Consider the following 19,316-nt stretch of genomic DNA (forward strand, 5'->3'; position numbering starts at 1 on the left):
GGTTCCGATATGGCTGCAAAGAACTTTGACAGCTTTCATGCCAGGACAATCGTTTATGCATCATTTTAAAGCATTACTGTTGCACTTTGTTTTAGTGTACAATTTGTGGCATGATGAGTTTTTACAAACATGGTACAGGTTTGGAAATGAGGTAATTTAAGGCTCCGATATGGTTGCAAATATCTTTTATAGTCTTCAAGTTATAGCAGTCGTTTATATATCTTTTTATTGCATTATAGTTGTCATTTCTTTTGGTATATAATTTATTCCATAATATATTTTTAGAAAATGGCTAATTGGATAGATCGGTAGAATTATTTTCACAGCTTTAAAAACGCGGTAATTTAAGGTTCCGATATGGCTGCAAATAACATTGACAGTTTTCACGCTATGACAGTCATTTAGGCATCATTTTAAAACATTATTATTGCAATTTAATATGGTATATCATTTGTAGCATAATGTGTGTTTTTACAAATTGGTCAATTTGATAGATCGGTAGAATTATTGTTCTATGTTTTAATGTTTTCGTGCTACGACACACAGTAGGGCCGAATGGAAATTTTTTGGAAATAAATCTGGCATTTCTAAACGGCTGATCCGATCGGGATAAAATTTGGCATGAGCGTAGCCAAGGAGTATTCGAATTTAAGTTTTGAAGATGAACCCCGCAGATGCCCCAGGGACGGAGCTGTGGCGGCTCAAAGTAAGGTACCTACGACCTGTAAAATTTTTAAACTCGTGCCATTTTTTTGTTTATATTTTCTGAAAGCGCTCGACGAGATATTGAAAAAACATGCTTGGACATAGAACTTATCTCTTATAATATCCGAGTTATAGGCATTTAAAAATTTAGTGATACAAAATTTACCATAACGTGGTCCGCCTTTTTTTGAATACCGGGCGTAATTTTTGACCAAATGAACTCAAATTTCTGTTAGTTAGACAACAAAATTTCCAATAATATACAAAAAATTTCAGATCAATATCATTTACAGATTCAAAAATATACGTTTTTTAATTTAAAAATTCAAAAATTTTTTGATTTTTGCCGTTTTTTGGCCAAAATGTGTCTTGACTCTTTTATTAATAAAATAAAATTTTCTTTAAGAACAAATAACAATTTTATAGTTTTCTAAAAGGTATCTTTACGCAGAACGCTTTGGCGTAAAAAACTTGTCCTATTTTTTGAAAATGTTGCCACTGCGTCCTTCCGAATATGACCTATTTTTTTATCAAAACTTCAACTTTGGGCGACATGTTCTAAAATCCCGAAGCTGGGATCAGAAAACTTAAAGCAGTTTTGGAAACCTCAATATGTTTTCTATTTACTCCAAAAGTATTTTCCCAGCCCTGAAATAAATGTGGACCTTATGGGCAAAAATGTAAAAAATTCCATTTTTGGGATTTTCATTCCTATTTTTGGGAATTGCGGGATGCCCTTTGACCTTTTCAATTTTTTTTTTTTTGCATTTTCTTATTTGAAATGACAAATTTAACAAGCGTTGAAGATTTCATTGAGTTTTGTTCATAAATAATGATTTTGTCATATATTACATATTTGTTAAATTTCTAAAACTATGATTTATATCAAAATTTTAATATGGTCGCAGATACCTACAACAATTTAGTCCATATTTATCCCTTAATATCTTTTTTTAGTTAGATATGGAACTTCTCGACCCTTTACAAAAAATTTCAAGCCAATATCTCAATTACATTCCAAAATATGTTCATTTAAACCTGTGTCCTTCAATTTCATCTTTTTCATATTTTAGTATTAAGTATGACAGACAGAACATACATTTTGTGTTGAATAAAATATTTGGACAATTTTTAAAAATTATTTAGTTAATTATTTTATTAAAGACTATAGCATTGTATATACAATAAAAAAATATAATTTTATTATGAGCCACGCACAACAACACCTAAATCACCCCACAAACCACCTTTCCCGCCCACCGAAATATAAAACACAATTTAATACAATATCATCAGTTAGTATAATAGCTTTTTTATTTGAACTGTTTATCTTAAACATAATACAATTAATTCTTACAACCAACTTATATAGTTAATTCCTAACACTACTTATTTTTTACTATAAATTAATCTGTCATATCGGTATACATATCCAGAAGGTAATATAAGTCCTTTAAATCTTCCTCGTTTTGAGATGATATAGTTTCATAACAAATCCATCTTTTTCGCATAGTTGAAAGAACAAGATCATAAGATAGAAGTAAACTATTAAAAATATCTTCATTCTGTGATTGCCTGGAGCATTTTCTTGAGCTGAAAAGTTAAACATGCTTAAAATCTCGATTCCTCGCTTCCTGGGTTTTTTCAAGATCTCGTCGAGCGCTTTCAGAAAATATAAAATCTTTGTATTTGGGTGAAAAACAAAAAAATGGCACAAGTTTAAAAATTTTACATGTCGTAGGTACCCTACTTTGAGCCGCCACAGCTCCGTCCCTGGGGCATCTGCGGGGTTCATCTTCAAAACTTAAACTCGAATACTCCTTGGCTACGCTCACGCCAAATTTTATCCGATCGGATCAGCCACTTAGAAACGCCAGATTTATTTCCAAAAAATTTCCATTCTGCCCCACTGTGCATTCTGCAAATTTGGTGCAATTAGAATTAAAGAAAAATACATTAAATTGCTAATATTTTTACCCAAAAAAATAAATAGTATTTAAAAATCGTGCTTTTAAAACTATCTATTTTAGCGAAAAATTTATATTTTTCAATTTACTTTCTTATGAATAGATGCTCATTTGTTTAAAACAAATGAAGCATCCATGCTTCATTTGTTTAAAAAATCAAATGTTTTAAAGATTTTAGTTTTATAGGGCTCAAATCTTTAAAAAAATGCATTGCTTTGGAAGAAAATGATACACATTTTTTTTTGTCTTTTAGCACGTGGTGATGTCCGTATACCTATGTATGGACAATTTCATATCAAATGACCCAACTCAAAATATCGATTTCGAAAAATTTGCTAGGTCCAATAGGTGAAAAGTCTCACGCATTTAAATAAAACCCTGTATGTCCAAAATGTCCAGATTTGACCGGCAGTTCAGGACCGATAGCGCTGTGTCTGTGTATAAGTCTTATTTATCCAAATGTTTTAAATCTAAGTTTACTATCGTTAGCTTAGTACGCAAACGTAACAAGTCTACTTTTAATAGAAATTGAAATGTGGATGCAGAATAAAATTACCTATTTTTATTTTAAAAATATACTATATACTATATATTATAAGTATATGTATAAAGAGCTAAACAGCTATTTTAAACGCATTAATTAGACATATAAAAAGACTGTTATCAAACAGTTGGACTACTTGTTATACTTTGGTTTAGTTGAAGAATATAACTGAGTAAACTGTCATGGAATACTTTATTAAAATTAAGTAAAACAAGTACACGTTTAACACGTTTTTTCTTTCTAAAATTTAAATTTAAACAATATTTTAATTGTATTGTCAAACTTTTCTATTTTAGTTTTTTTTGTATATTTTATTTTGATGCTAGGAATATTTATGATTTTTAGGGCGGGTTTTACTGATAGAGATAATTTTCATTCTTTGGTTAAACCGGGTTTAATAGATGTTTCGTGTTTTTCAGTTATCAATAAAGTTACTTATTATCTTAGTTTAACTGAGTGTAATTGGCCAATTAAACTCAAGTTATAAGTGAGAAAACATAATTAACAAAAACAATAAAATAATGATTTCGGAAGAACAAAAACTTCATATTTTAAGTAAATTGCAATTTTTTGATTTGTTTTATTTATTATTGTTTTAAATGTTTATTAAACATCTTTCCAAAATTTTCAATTTTACAAAAGTATTGTTTGCAAAAAACAGCTGTTCATTGTTTATGTTTTTGAGTGAAAAGTTGGCAATACTAACAAAGTTAACTGAACTTAAGTCTAAAAGTGAAAAACACAATCATCGGTTAAAGTCCGCCTAAATTTGTTCCGAGTTTATTCTAACAGCAAGTTAAGCCTAGTTTAACTGAGGAGTAAGAAAACCGGCCTTAAATAGTCAATAAAATTTTAGACATATAATATTCTGTTTCTTGACAATTAATTATATGTATGTTCAAATGTGACTATAAAGTGATATACTTATTTGTAAATGCTGAACGCATTGTTAAAGGTAAAGTATTCCTTTGATTTTGTGTGTAATCGATTAATAATTTGATTGTATTAATTATCTACTTAATTGATTTTTATAAATTCTCCACCAAACCGTTTAATAAAAATTAAAATTTGTATTCATTTATTGATCAAATAATAAATGAATACAAATTTTAATTTTTATTAAATTTTTAATTTATACAATTAATGAATTAATAAATTTTAATATAATATTCAAGTTTCTTGGCAATTTATGAAACACTTTGTTTGTTCAATTATGACAGTAAAGTGAAATTTTTTATAAATGCTCAACACATTTTTAAAGATTTAGTATTCCTTTAACGTTGCGTGTAATCGATTAATAATTTGATTTTTTTCACAATTAATTGATTTTTTTCAAATTAATTGATTTTTAAAAAATTCTCCACCAAACTTTAATTCATATGATTAATGAATTAATAAAACAAAAGTTTTATATTTATCAAATATTTAATTAATACAGTTAATGAATTTATTAATGTTAAATTTTTACTCAATTATTGACATTAATTGTTCTGATTAATTCGTTATTTGAAAAAAATATATATTTTTTACAAATTTGGTAATTGATATCATCATTTTGGTTATAGAAGCAAAACTTGGTTGATACGATTATTTTTATAATTGAAACTTATTTTCAGTTTTTCTGTATATGAAAAAACTACGTTAAAGATGTTAAAAATATAAATTTCAAGAAAAAGTTTTTGCTTCTCCTGTAAAATTTACAAAAAAGGACATGTTACGTTTGCGTACTAATTTTATGATATACTTTATATATTTAATTTTAACGTACGACCCATTCGTGAGATAATTTATAAAAATACAACTCGAAACTTAGTTGCTTAAAAAATACAAATGAAAAATGCAGTAACTGGTAAGCCACTAGTAATAAAGAAAAGGATTGCAATTAAAAAGGGTTTTAAATTTAAAATTTGATAAAAAACAAGATTCAGTCAAACGAAAACAAAAATCGTTTAAATTTATTATCTTATTTTGGTGAAATAAAAACTAATCTTTGTGTTTTTTTATGTTTAAATATATTTATAAACCCCATAAATACAGATATACTCACATTTATTCTTCTACGCTTACACATGAACTGTATTTCGGAAAATAAAATAAAAATGAAATAAATTTTATGAGCTAAAATTAAATAAAATTAAATGAAAATAAAATTAGGTTAACGCTTAACTTATTTCTTTTACTAGTGGGTTTTTTTTTCTCCTCTACACTCTATTTTATTTAACTTATTTATTTTATTGTTATGTAGATGAGAAAAAATTTAACAAAAGGAAATGGAAGGCACTGACACAACATCATAGTTACATACACATAAACAACATACGTTGTTAAAAGTATTTAACCCAATAAAAATGACATCTAGAGGAATGTGTGGGTGTAGTAAAAGATCCATTTAAAAAAAAAAAACATACGAAGACTTTCACTCCCATGGTTATAATCACTAATACTGTCACATATGTTATGAATGTATTGTATTCATTTACATACCAACGCGCTAAAATACGCACACACTCACTCAGACACACATTTAAATTTACTCTTAAGCAGGACTTATTGTTATCTTTCTATGCATTTTATGAATATTGTTCTCTGTTAGAAAATACGAGGGGAGAAAGAATTAAAAAAAAATCTAGTCTAAGGGCGAAAAATACATAAATGGGAATATTTATATGCGTAAATGTGGTATATGAGAGTTTAAATAAGTATGGCCGGAAAAAGTTCTCAAAGTTCCCAACTAACGTAAAAAGTTCTCAAAGTTCAAGAGGACACTGTTATCCGGTAATAATAAGAGAAATAACTAATGTCCAAAATCATATTGTAAAAAGTTGAATAATAAGGATTGTTTTAAACTTAACAAAAACGATGAAAATAATGTTATAAAATTGTGGACATTTAAAGTTTATTTGATAAAAGTCCCAAAATTTGTTTTTGTACCTCTAAAACAGAGCCAGTCTAGTGTACAATGTATGTGTGTTCATGTGTTGGGGATTATAACCTCGCACATTCGTATCTATCCACTGTAAAATATACGTACTATGTAAATGTAATGAAACTTAAGATTTAAAAGAATAATTTCTTTTAATTATTTTTGACATTTATTATATTGTTAATGATTTAAGGTTTAAGATGCATTAGTCAAATATCTTCTTTCTAGGCACAATAGCATGATTTTTAAACATCATAGACAAAAATCTGAAAATTGATTACATTCTAAATCATATTTGTAACTGCTCGAAGCAATATTTAAGCTTAATTGCTTCATTATTATTGCAAATATATTCTTTAATTGTTTTAATCATTGAAGTAATTGTTTTTATAGAAAAACTGTTAAATTAATGAAATAATTCATTTTAGATGTAATTTTATTTAATTATTAATTGGTCGAATTAAAGAATTAATTAATTTAAAATTTAATTTTTAATGATTTTTTTTTTGCTTAATTGAAAAAGTATTTTTAATTTGATAAATGATATTATTATTTTTGTTTAAAATAGAACTTGACGTCATCAGCTTATATATTCTAAAATTCTTGATGCAAAATGGTAAACCATTAATGTATAGAAAGAATAATACAGGACCCAAATGGCTACCTTTATGACGCCAAATATAACTGAAATAGTTTTCAATGTATATAATCTTAATAATATGTTATGGGTTCCAGGCCACTCGGGAGTAGTCGGCAACGAAAGGGCGAATGTAATAGCTTTAAAGGGAAGGGAGCTCGATGTAGTTAACCTGACAAACGCAAAACCATTCGACGCAACAAAAGCTGAATTAAAAACATGGATGAGAGAATCACATAAAGCCTCATGGAATAATGAAACGGTGGCTAGAACCACAAAGATTCTATGGGGTGACCCTGATGAGAGCAAGACGAGAAATCTCCTCAAAATAAGCAAGTCTGAGGTTAGTATGATTCTGAGTGGACACAAAGGATTACGTGCACATTAATACAAAATTGGACGTGCGGATTCAGACGAATGTAGAGCATGTGGAGAGGATAGTGAAACTCTGGAGACTTTCTTTGCATTCAGGCATTCGTCAAAGTTAGATCCAAGTAACTCGGAAGTGATGTTATTCCGGAAATAACATTCTTAACCAACACTGATTGGAAGATTCTTAGGAATTACGTCCAGGAAACTGAGTTTCTAAACATGGAAAAATAATACATTCAGTGAACAATTTTTTTTCATGAATTGGAACGCACAACAGGCCCGGTAGTGGCCTAGGTGTATTTCTTCGGATTTGAAGTAGTATACATCCTCCTATAAACCTAACCTAACCTTAATAATATGTTATAATAAATGTCACATGTTTCCTTGATGTACGACCCTAATCATGGTGTTTGGCAATCCCTGGGTAAAGAGATACTAACAGTACCTCTAGTCTACCGGGACTATAAAAACGGGTGATGCTACCTCGGTTTTCCTTGGAATGATTTGACATGGGTCGTTTAATAAAATATTGGAATTGAGCTGATAATGCAAAGATTGGAATAAGATATACCTTGGAGTAAGATATACGATAAGACGTGTTGAGCTGAAATACATTAATATTTTATTTATCAGTGATTTCCCTACATGTTTAAGTGTGTTAGAGTTTACTCTAAACATCCTCAACTAATTACAGTAGGTCATATTAGTAGTATAGTTGGGCGACTTAATGAAGTCCAGAAATTTGAATCTTTAGATGATGAAAATGTTAGCATTCCTCATAGTCTGCCCCTTCTATCGTCTCTAACTAGTGATTGCCTTCTTCTTTGTAGGGGTTACGTTGAGCTTGACTTATAAAACCTGTCATTCCTCATACTTTATTATGGCACGAAAACATTAAAACATAGAACAATAATTCTACCGATCTATCAAATTGACCAATTTGTAAAAACACACATTATGCTACAAATGATATACCATATTAAATTGCAATCATAATGTTTTAAAATGATGCCTAAACGACTGTCATAGCGTGAAAACTGTCAATGTTATTTGCAGCCATATCGGAACCTTAAATTACCGCGTTTTTAAAGCTGTGAAAATAATTCTACCGATCTATCCAATTAGCCATTTTCTAAAAATATATTATGCAATAAATTATATACCAAAACAAATGACAACTATAATGCAATAAAAAGATATATAAACGACTGCTAAACATAAAAACTATAAAAGATATGTGCAACCATATCGGAGCCTTAAATTACCGCATTTCCAAACCTGTACCAATAAATATACCGATCTATCCAATTTTTGTAAAAATTCATTATGCAGCAAATTGTACACTAAAACAAAGTGCAACAGTAATGCTTTAAAATGATGCATAAACGATTTTCCTGGCATGAAAACTGTCAAAGTTCTTTGCAGCCATATCGGAACCTCAAATCACAGCGTTTTTAAACATAGAACAACAATTCTACCGATCCTTCAAATTGACCATTTTTTAGACGAACACATTCTGCCACATATGATATACCAAATTAAAGCGCTATTATAATGCTTTAAAATTATGCTTAAATGTTATTGGCAGCCATTTCAGAACCTCAAACTACCGCGTTTTTAAAGCTGTGAAAATAATTATACCGATCTATCAAATTGACCATTTTCTAAAAATATATTATGCAATAAATTATATACCAAAACAAATGGCAATTTTAATGCTTTAAAATGGTGCACGAAAACTGCCAAAGTTAATTGCAGCCATATCGGAACCTCAGATTACTGCATTTGATACATAGAACAATAATTCTACCGATCTATCAAATTGACCAATTTGTAAAAACACACATTTTCTAAAAACACATTATGCAATAAATTTTATACCAAAACAAATGGCAATTTTAATGCTTTAAAATGGTGCATAAACGACCCCCCGCGAAAACTGCCAAAGTTAATTGCAACCATATCGGAACCTCAGATTACTGCGTTTATTAAACATAGAACAACAATTCTACTGATCTATCAAATTGACCAATTTCTAAAAATACACATTATGCTACAAATGATATACCATATTAATTTGCAATCATAATGCTTTAAAATGATTCATAAATGACTGTCATAGCGTGAAACTGTAAATATTATTTGCAAGCATTTCGAAACCTCAAACTACAGCGTTTTAAAAGCTGTGAAAATAATTCTACCGATCTATCCAATTGGACATTTTCTAAAAATATATTATGCAATAAATTATATACAAAACAAATGGCAACTATAATGCAATAAAAAGATATATAAACGACTGCAATAACATGAAAACTATAAATGATATTTGCAACCATACCGGAGCCTTAAATTACCGCATTTCTAAACCTGTACCAATAAATATACCGATATATCCAATTTTTGTAAAAATTCATTATGCCACAAATTATACACCAAAACAAAGTGCAACTGTAATGCTTTAAAATGATGTATAAACAATTGTCTTGGCATAAAAACTGTCAATGTTATTTGCAACCATATGGGAACCTAAATTACAGCGTTTTTAAACATAGAACAACAATTCTATTGACCATTTTTTAGATGAACACATTATGCCACAAATGATATACCAATATAAAGTGCAAACATAATGCTGTCAAATGATGCATAAATGACTGTCATAGCATGAAAACTGTCAAAGTTATTCACAACCATATCGGAACCTCAGATTACTGCATTTGATACATAAAACAATAATTCTACCGATCTATCAAATTGACCAATTTCTAAAAACACACATTATGCTGGAAATGATATACCATATTAAAGTGCAATAATAATGCTTTAAAATGATGGCTAAATGACCATCATAGCGTGAAAACTGTCAATGTTATTTGCAGCCATATCGGAACCTCAAATTACCGTGTTTTTAAAGCTGTAAAAAAAATTCTACCGATCTAACCAATTGGCCATTTTCTAAAAATATTGTTTACATCGCAATGATAATGGACATAATTGTGTCTATTAGTATTGCACAGTGTAAACGTTGCCTGTGGTCGACCGCACATCTGGCAACACCATTTGATTTTTCTTTATTAACAAAACAACCACCAAAAGTGAAACATTTAAGTAAATAACAAGTAAGAGTGTTATATTCGGCTATGCCGAATCTTTTATACCCACCATCAAAGCACTGCCATATAAATGAACTTTGGTATTTTGAATATATGGGGGTAAGTCAATTAAGGCTCGATCCACATAAAATTAAGCTAAGAGTTGTTGACTGGCAAGGAACTTAATTGAGTCGAATTTTATTACTATACTCGTATTTTTAAGCCAGTAATCGGCCATAAAGTATTTTTCTGATAGGGACCTCATGTTGGGTGTAGGGTCAATTAAGGCATGTTCCACATAAAATTTGGTAAAGAGATTTTGGCTTGTGAAGAACTTACTTCTGGGAAATTAATGAGCGTTAAAGTATTTTAATGGAGGGGACCTTTAATGGGGTAGGGCCAATTATGAACCGATCCACATAAAATTTCATAGAGAGGTTTTAGCTAGTAAGAAACTTACTTATGTCAAATTTCATCGCTATATTCCCATTTTTATGCCAGTAATGAGGGTTAAAGTCATTTTCTGAAGGGGACCTTATATGGGGGGTGGGGTCAATTATGAACCGATCCACATAAAATTTCATAGAGAGGTTTTGGCTAGTAAAAAACTTACTTATGTCAAATTTCATAGCTATACTTTTATTTTTAAGAGAGTAATGAGCGTTAAACTCATTTTCTGAAGGGGACCTTATATGGACGGTAGGGTCAATTATGGACTGATATACATAAAATTTGGTTGAGAGATATTGACTTGCATGAAACTTATGTGTGTCGAATTTCATCGCTATATTCCCATTTTTAAGCCAGTAATCAGCTATTTAGTCATTTTATATAGGGGGCTTATATGGGGGGTAGGGCCAATTATGGTCCTATGTCCGCCATAATGCAGAATTATTTTGCAGACGTTAAAAAACTGACCTATGCGAAATTTTGTGCTATTTGTTTCATAAACAACGAATTTGTGAATATTTGAAACTATTTATACAATATTCCGGGGGGTTCAGTTGTATGGGGGCTATGTGAAATCGTTGACCGATTTTGCCCATTTTCAATACCAAAAATTTCTGATCAATAAAATATATTTTGGGAAAATTTCATCTCAATATCTCTTATTTTGTGGACGCTATCGTGCCAACAACAGACAGATGGACAGACGGACGGACATGGCTAGATCGTCTTAGAATCTTACGAGGTCTCAGAATATATATACTTTATGGGGTCTTAGAGCAATATTTCGATGTGTTACACACGGAATGACAAAATCAATATACCCCCCATCTTTTTGGATGGTGAGTATAAAAAGAATTTTTGTACTTGAAGAGCCACCAGCTGTGATTTTATTGCCAAACGGGTGTCGCTATTAACTGAATAAATCAGAGTTCTGGTAAGAAAAGTGTCTCAAACCAAAAAGTTGGACGGACAATAATAAAAGTAACAAGTATGAATGTATAGTCGGGAGTAGCCGACCATATGATACCCTACACCAGTCAGTATGTATGTTAAAAATGGGGATTATTTAAAAAAATAATGCATTTGGTTTATTTTTTTAACTTTATTTCGGAATATTTTTACTTTTTTTGGCAAAAAAAAAAGATTTTTTAAGAGGGCTTAAAGGGGAGTAGGGCAAAATATGGCCCTATCCTTAAAAATGTTGGTAGGGGGAGTTAAGTCTTCTTCAATATGTAGAATTTAAAAGTGTTATTAGTGTTTGTAAGTGGATTTTGACCTTTAAGTCATTTTCTGAAGGGGAGTTTGTATGGGGGATAGGGTCAAATGAAGCCCGATCATTACAAAAATCGGTAGTGTCATTTCAAGTTCTATAAAACTAAGTTTTGTCGACTTTTGTTAACATAATGGATCATTTAAATTAATTATAAGCCAAAAGGCCATATTTAGGGGGTACGCTCACTAAAGTGGTGTAGGGTATAAAAACCTGTGCCGTATAAAGAGCTGGAGGAGGAAACATTGGTCCTTTCGCCATTAAATGAATCGGGAGGAGAGAATTCTATGGAAAACACATTTCTGTGTGGTAAAACAATAAAAGGAGAAAACTAAATTGAAAGTGAAAATAAGGTTATAATCAGGGAAACCAAAATATGCAAATGCATGTTTTTTGTGGTGCGTCGTATGGACTCTTGGATAAGATATTTACACGTTTCAGACCAATTTGAGAATTTTGGCATCGATTTGTTAGAGCATATTTTTGCATATTTTACCCATAAGAGCATAATTTTGCATGATTTGACTTTTTAGCATATTTAAGGCATATTTTCGAGTTTTTAGAGCATATTTTACTCTTTTAGTGCATATTTTGATGTTTTCGCTTTTTTCGTTTTTATACATTTTTAATTTTCTTTTCAAAACTTTATTTAAAAAAAAAATAAAATTCTATTTTTTTATTTTGTTTTTTTTTTTTTAATTTTTTAGCCTATTTTACAATTTCGTTATGTATAGCAAATGCATGTTTTTTGTGGTGCGTCGTATGGACTCTTGGATAAGATATTTACACGTTTCAGACCAATTTGAGAATTTTGGCATCGATTTGTTAGAGCATATTTTTGCATATTTTACCCATAAGAGCATAATTTTGCATGATTTGACTTTTTAGCATATTTAAGGCATATTTTCGAGTTTTTAGAGCATATTTTACTCTTTTAGTGCATATTTTGATGTTTTCGCTTTTTTCGTTTTTATACATTTTTAATTTTCTTTTCAAAACTTTATTTAAAAAAAAAATAAAATTCTATTTTTTTATTTTGTTTTTTTTTTTTTTTTTTAATTTTTTAGCCTATTTTACAATTTCGTTATGTTATAGTTTTTTATTCAATAAAGCATTATATTTTAAATCGGACATAAAAGCGATTACTTTTGATTTTATGAGACCAATCCATTTTTATAGTTTAAAAAACTAATTATTGGAATTTATGACAACACCTATTAAAATGTCAGTTTAAAAGCTATGAATACAATTGGAAGAAATGTGTCAAACTTTGTTGTTTAAAATATGTTTTTTGTTGGTTATCTGGACGTAATACGGAATTCTATTATACAAGTTCTTCAAACTATGAGATCAAACATTTATAAAAAAATGTTGTAGGATATAGAATATGACATTAAACATTTATTATTTCATTACAATTTCAGTCTTTTTGAGCTTTTCAATGTTAAAAAATAATAAAAAAAAAAATATTTTTGGAGCATATATTTAAAATTTTAAGAGCATATTTTGAGTTTTTTACGGCATATTTAAAGCGCTTAAAACACTTTTTTAGAGCATGTTTTTGGTTTCCCTGGTTATAATATATGAAATTATTTTCATATATTGTAAAGAAAACGTGTTTCAATTTGTGGTGCGATACATTTAATCTATCTCCAAATAATTGTATGCGAAGTTGCAAATTTTATTATCCCGTTAGTAGATATAGTGTTGTTGTTCTTTTAAATTCTTTGTTGGTTCAATCTTGCGGTTATATGTTTTGTATTTCTCATTGGAAATTTTAAATTGTTGTTCTAATTCATTTCATTGGTTTAAGAAAATGTTGCTTTATGATAAATACATACGTGCAGCTGAGGAAGTTATTGGTTTAGAAGATATATTATTACAAGCTGATCTTTCACCTTATTCTGTTGATGTATTTCATTTTGAACAAAATGAACTGAGTAAAGCTTGGGATAAATATATAAAAATATATGAAGATTGTTCAGCAGATACTGTTGAAAAGAAAAAAGAATTAGTTTCTGTCCAAACAAAACACCCTCAAGTTAGAAACGTGTATATCCGTTGCATCAATATACTTTCAAAGGCAAGAACAGAAAAAGCAAATAAGAACAGTAAAAATTTAAATGTAGTGGATCCCAATCTGGGCGTGACAGTACCTATTCCTCCATGTGATACAAACGTGTTTCATGGTGACTATGTTTCGTGGCCCACATTTAGGGACATGTTCACTGCAATTTACATTAACAATAGCATACTTAGTCCTGTGTAAAAGTTATTTTATTTATTTCGAAAAACTGACGGTGAGGATAGAGATATAAATAGAAATATTGCGTTAACTGCTGAGAATTTCGATATCGCGTGGAACAACCTAAAAGTCCAATATGAAAATAAACGAGTCTTAATAAATAGTCAACTTAAAATCAGCAACTTAGAATCAGCAGCAGAAGTAAAAAGATTACAACGAGAAACTAATAATTGTATGTCGATTCTTAAATTATACAACGTTGACATAGACTCATGGGATATCAGAAAACACGTTAAATATTTGGGAACAATCCGTAAAAAATAAAACAGAAACTCCTAAATGGAAAGAATTGAATAAGTTTCTTACGGACAGATTTCATGCTTTAGAAAGTGTCTCTGATATTATTGCCACTAATAATGCGTGGTCCAGTAGTTCCCAATCTTCACTAAATAGTTCTAATCAAAATGGTAACAAAATTGATTTAGGAACGTGCAAATAATGCAAAGAAAGTCACGTTATCAGTTTTTGTCCCAAATTTTTGAACATGGATCACAAAAATCGTATTTCGAAATATTGATATTGTTTTAATTGTCTTAATATAGGACACATGTATGGAGATTGTTCTCACGCAAACAATTGTTCCAAATGTAAAAAGAAACATCACACAAAATATTCAACCAAGTACTGCAATAAATACAAATAATCAGGAAAATATTTCACGACAAGTACAGTCACAGAAACTGCTGCTCCATCTGGAGTAGTCCAGACTCATCACACATCAGCTTGCAAGAAGGTTATGTTAGCTACAGCTTGGCTTAATATTACAAATCTGGGCTCTACATATAAAGTAAGAGCTTTAATAGATCCATGTTCGGACGAAAGTTTTGTTTCCAAAAAAATTCAAAAATTATTTAGGTTGCCCACTATTCCTACTTTTGCTGAAGTCACAGGTTTAGGAAGTGAAATTATTAGCAAATCAAATAAAACAGCCACTTTCATAATTAGTTCCCTTATTAATAAAAATGCATCACTTCATGTACAGGCTTTAGTAGTTCATAGAGTTACAGGAAATGTGCCAACACATTCAGTCACACACATAGAAAACATTAAATTACCTAAACTTAATTATGCAGACCCAGAAGAGCATTGAAGTTGACATATTATTAGTATAACTACGTAGTAGTCAAAATCCAAAAAAAAAAATTACATTATCTCATCTTACAAAAGTTTCAATTAATGAACAGTTGTCCAAATTTTGGGAACTAGAAGAGGTGTCTACCAAGAAAATATTGTCAGAAGAAGATGAAATATGCGAAGATATATTTATCGTAGTACTAAATTATGAAATCCAGAAGGCAGATATATTGTTAGTCTTCCATTTAAACATAACAATATAACGCTTGGTCCTAATAGGAACATTGCATTAAGTCAATTTTTACGCAATGAAAAATCTCTTATACGTAAGCCAGAATATAAAGAGATATATGATGAGGTCCTAAAGGAATATATAACATTGGGACATATGGAAGCTGTAAAAGACGCTTCATGTAGTCCAAGTTATTATTTACCTCATCATGGAGTATTTAAACCTGAGAGATTAAGAGTAGTTTTTAATGCCAAGTGTTTCGCCAAATGGAAAAAGTCTAAGCGATATGTTGCACATAGGTCCTATTTTACAAAATGACCTTGTGACTCTAATTTCAAAGTGGCGATTTTTCAAATTTGTATTTAACGCTGATATATCTAAAATGTACAGACAAATTCTGCTTAAACCTGAACAAAGGTCATATTAAAGGATTGTTTATCGTAGTTCAGAAAAAGACGATATTGAAGATTATCAGTTAAAAACAGTCACCTTTGGCGTAAACTGTGCACCATATTTGGCACTGAGAACTCTTTTACAGTTAGCTTCAGATGAAGAAAAACGTTTTCCTGTTGGCTCTAAAATTCTACGAGAATCAATGTATGTAGACGACGCACTGGTAGGAACTCATACAATTCCAGATGCGTTAGTAGCCCGTGACCAGTTAATAACTTAGAAACAGCAGGATTTGAATTAAGAAAGTGGACACCAAATACGAAAGAAATCTTAAATAGATATTTATTGATCACCTGCTGAATTCTTCCTTTTTGTGTCTCGATGATAAATCCACAGCACGTATGTATATTCGATCCCGCAGGATGGTTGGCTCCTGTTGTAATAACAGCAAAGATTTTATTGCAACAAATGTGGCTCGACAAGATAAACTGGGATGAAAACATAAATCCTGTGGCTCTAAGGAATTGGCAGACCTTTCTCATTAATTATAACAATTTGGGTACTTTAAGAATTCCACGTTGGATTAAATACTACCAAGGTTGTAAGATTGAATTTCACGGTTTTTGCGATTCATCTGAATTAGCTTATGCTGCAACATTATACGTAAGAATTCAAGTAGATGATAAAAATTTTTCAAACTTGTTAGTAGGGAAAACAAAAGTTGCTCCAATAAAAAAAAATTCATTACCACGATTATAATTGTGTGGTGCGGTTTTATATGCAAAATTAGTTAACAGTGTTTTACCCCATTTTGATCTCAATCCCTGTAATAATTATTTATGGTCCGATTCAACAATAGTTCTAGCGTGGTTAAAAAAACCACCTTGTAACTGGAAGACATTTGTCGCCAACAGAGTGGCCACCATTTTAGAAAAGGTTGGAAACAAAAACTGGCAGCACGTAACGTCTAATGACAACCCTGCTGATCTAGCAACCCGGGGCTAATGGCTTCGGAGCTGAAAGAAATTAGTCTTTGGTGGCATGGCCCAGCATAGCTGAACTCACCGAAAGCATCGTGGCCCGTAAGTCAACATGTCCCAGAAACTTCAGAAGAGATAAAAAGCAGCCAGGTTTATGTTGCTAGATCATTGGAAATTGATATTTTGGATAATTTTTCATTTTCAACTAATGCGAGGAAATGTAAAACAAAACATTTGCATTATGAAACATTAAAAATATCCGCTCATAAGTTGACCTTTGTAAGAAACCGTTTATTTCTTGTATCCCAACAAATTCATATCCCAAAAGAGGTCAATTGTTTAATGAAACAAAAGAAACTTGACAGCTCCAGTCCTTTACTAACACTGACTCCATTTTTATATAACAATAATATTGTCCGAGTTAATGGTCGTCTTTGTTACACTAATAGTTTGTCTTATAATGAGCGTCATCCCATTATATTGGCGTACAACAGTAGATTAGCTCGATTGTAAGTAGAATTTATACATAAATTGGTGGTCCTCGTTTAGTACTAAATGTGGTCCGTCAAGAGTGTTGGATATTGAAGGCCAAGAACCTAATAAAAACTGTTATTCATAATTGCAAAATCTGCGTCTTACACCGGAAGAAATTACAAGGCCAGATAATGGCTCCATTACCTAAAGAAAGAACCACATTAAGCCGACCATTTGTCAACACTGGTGTGGATTTTGCAGGGCCATTTGAAATCAAAAGCTTTACTGGTCGCTATTGCAAAATCACTAAAGTGTATCTATGTCTTTTTGTTTGCCTTTATGGCTGCCTTTTCACGATTTGTCTCTCGTCGTGGTTGTCCAAGCAAAATGTTCTCCGACAACGGTCGAAATTTCGTAGGGGCTGCTAAACAAATAGATTTCAATTTTGAAAAATACATTCAAGAATTTCGGGGTGAAGCAGTATCAAAATATGTTCATCAACAATTATCGTGGCACTTTATACCAGCTTCAACACCACACATGGGAGGCCTCTGGGAAGCGAGAGTAAAAAGCGTTAAAACACATTTTAAAAAGATATCAGGTCAGATCAAATATACGTTTGAAGAATTTTCCACTATATTAGCAAGTATCGAAGCATGCCTTAACTCCTGTCCTTTAGGACCTTTGCCAGATAGCCATGATGAACCTGTAGCTCTCACTCCTGCCCATTTTCTTCTAGGCTCCACCATCATAACACCCCCAGAACCCGAAGAAATACAACCAGCTATTAGTATTGTAAACCGTTGGCGTAAAATCAAAGCTATGTCAGAAGAATTTTGCCGTCGTTGGAAGGATGAATATTTAAAGCAGTTACACAAAAGAAGCAAATGGACGTCTCCTCAGGTTGATATTAAAGAACAAGATCTCGTGGTTCTAAAGACTGAATCCATAGGCTCCACTGAATAGCGATTAGGTCGAGTCGTAAAGGTTTATTGTGGCTCAGACAGAAAGGTCAGGGTTGTAGACTTAAAAACGCAAAATGGAATTATTACCCACAACTAGCCCTTCTCCCGAACCTCAAAGAACAATAATCGTTTTCCTATTAACTATATCTTTGATCATCTTCTTCTTAATCTAACAAATTTCTCCATTGCAGCATCTCAGAATGTGTGACGGTTTCTTTAACCCAAATTATACTTGCCCGCTATGTAACCGCTTCCATGCCATAAAACAATGCACCAGATTCATGGTTATGGAAGTGGAACGAAAACTAAGAACAGTAGCTCATCATGGACTCTGATCAAATTGTTTGGCCCAAACACACCGTAATTCCAATTGTCCAACTCTGACACGATGTAAGAGGTGTCTACAGGACCATAACACACTACTAAATCCTATTCCAGAAGGGAGAGTTTGGGTTCAAATGTTGGCGGTAATGCGGATTTCGCCCAATCCAGAAGATTCACCTCAATGAGCCCGCATTCTCATCGATCCGAATGCAGCAAGATCGTCCATTATGCAAACTGAAGCTGAGGCACTGTTTTGCAACATTCGTCGTGGCCGTACTTAAGTCACCATTTATAACAGCCATATGGACGGACGAAAAATAAGTGTAGATTGTGTAGTCGAAGATAAAGTCTATGGATGTAGTCCAAGGGTTGACCTTGTGTACAATCAACAATTTACTCGGGTTGTTAATGATAGTAGGAGCTGATGTAGCAAAGCAAATTTTAATCGGTCCAGCAGTTGGCAGGCCAGGAAGAATGTACTCACAGGAGACTGTATTTGGAACAGCATTTTTCAGAGAAGCCGTACCCAAAATTTATATGATAAGCATTTAAGAAGAATAATTTGTACTAAAGATGATCTCAATGGAATTTATAGTTTTAGTTGAA

The 19,316-nt window shown here is 31.2% G+C and overlaps 1 protein-coding gene across 1 annotated transcript; it reads left to right on the plus strand.

Annotated features, from left to right (window-relative positions):
* Positions 1–17,808: 17,808 nt before the first annotated feature.
* Positions 17,809–18,387, plus strand: LOC111689690. Its single transcript, XM_023452160.2, has one exon. It carries the CDS (start codon positions 17,809–17,811, stop codon positions 18,385–18,387), a length of 579 nt encoding a protein of 192 aa, XP_023307928.2.
* The last annotated feature ends 929 nt before the right edge of the window (positions 18,388–19,316 follow it).

The sequence above is a fragment of the Lucilia cuprina genome, chromosome 6 (assembly GCF_022045245.1).
Source record: "Lucilia cuprina isolate Lc7/37 chromosome 6, ASM2204524v1, whole genome shotgun sequence".
NCBI lineage: Eukaryota > Metazoa > Arthropoda > Insecta > Diptera > Calliphoridae > Lucilia > Lucilia cuprina.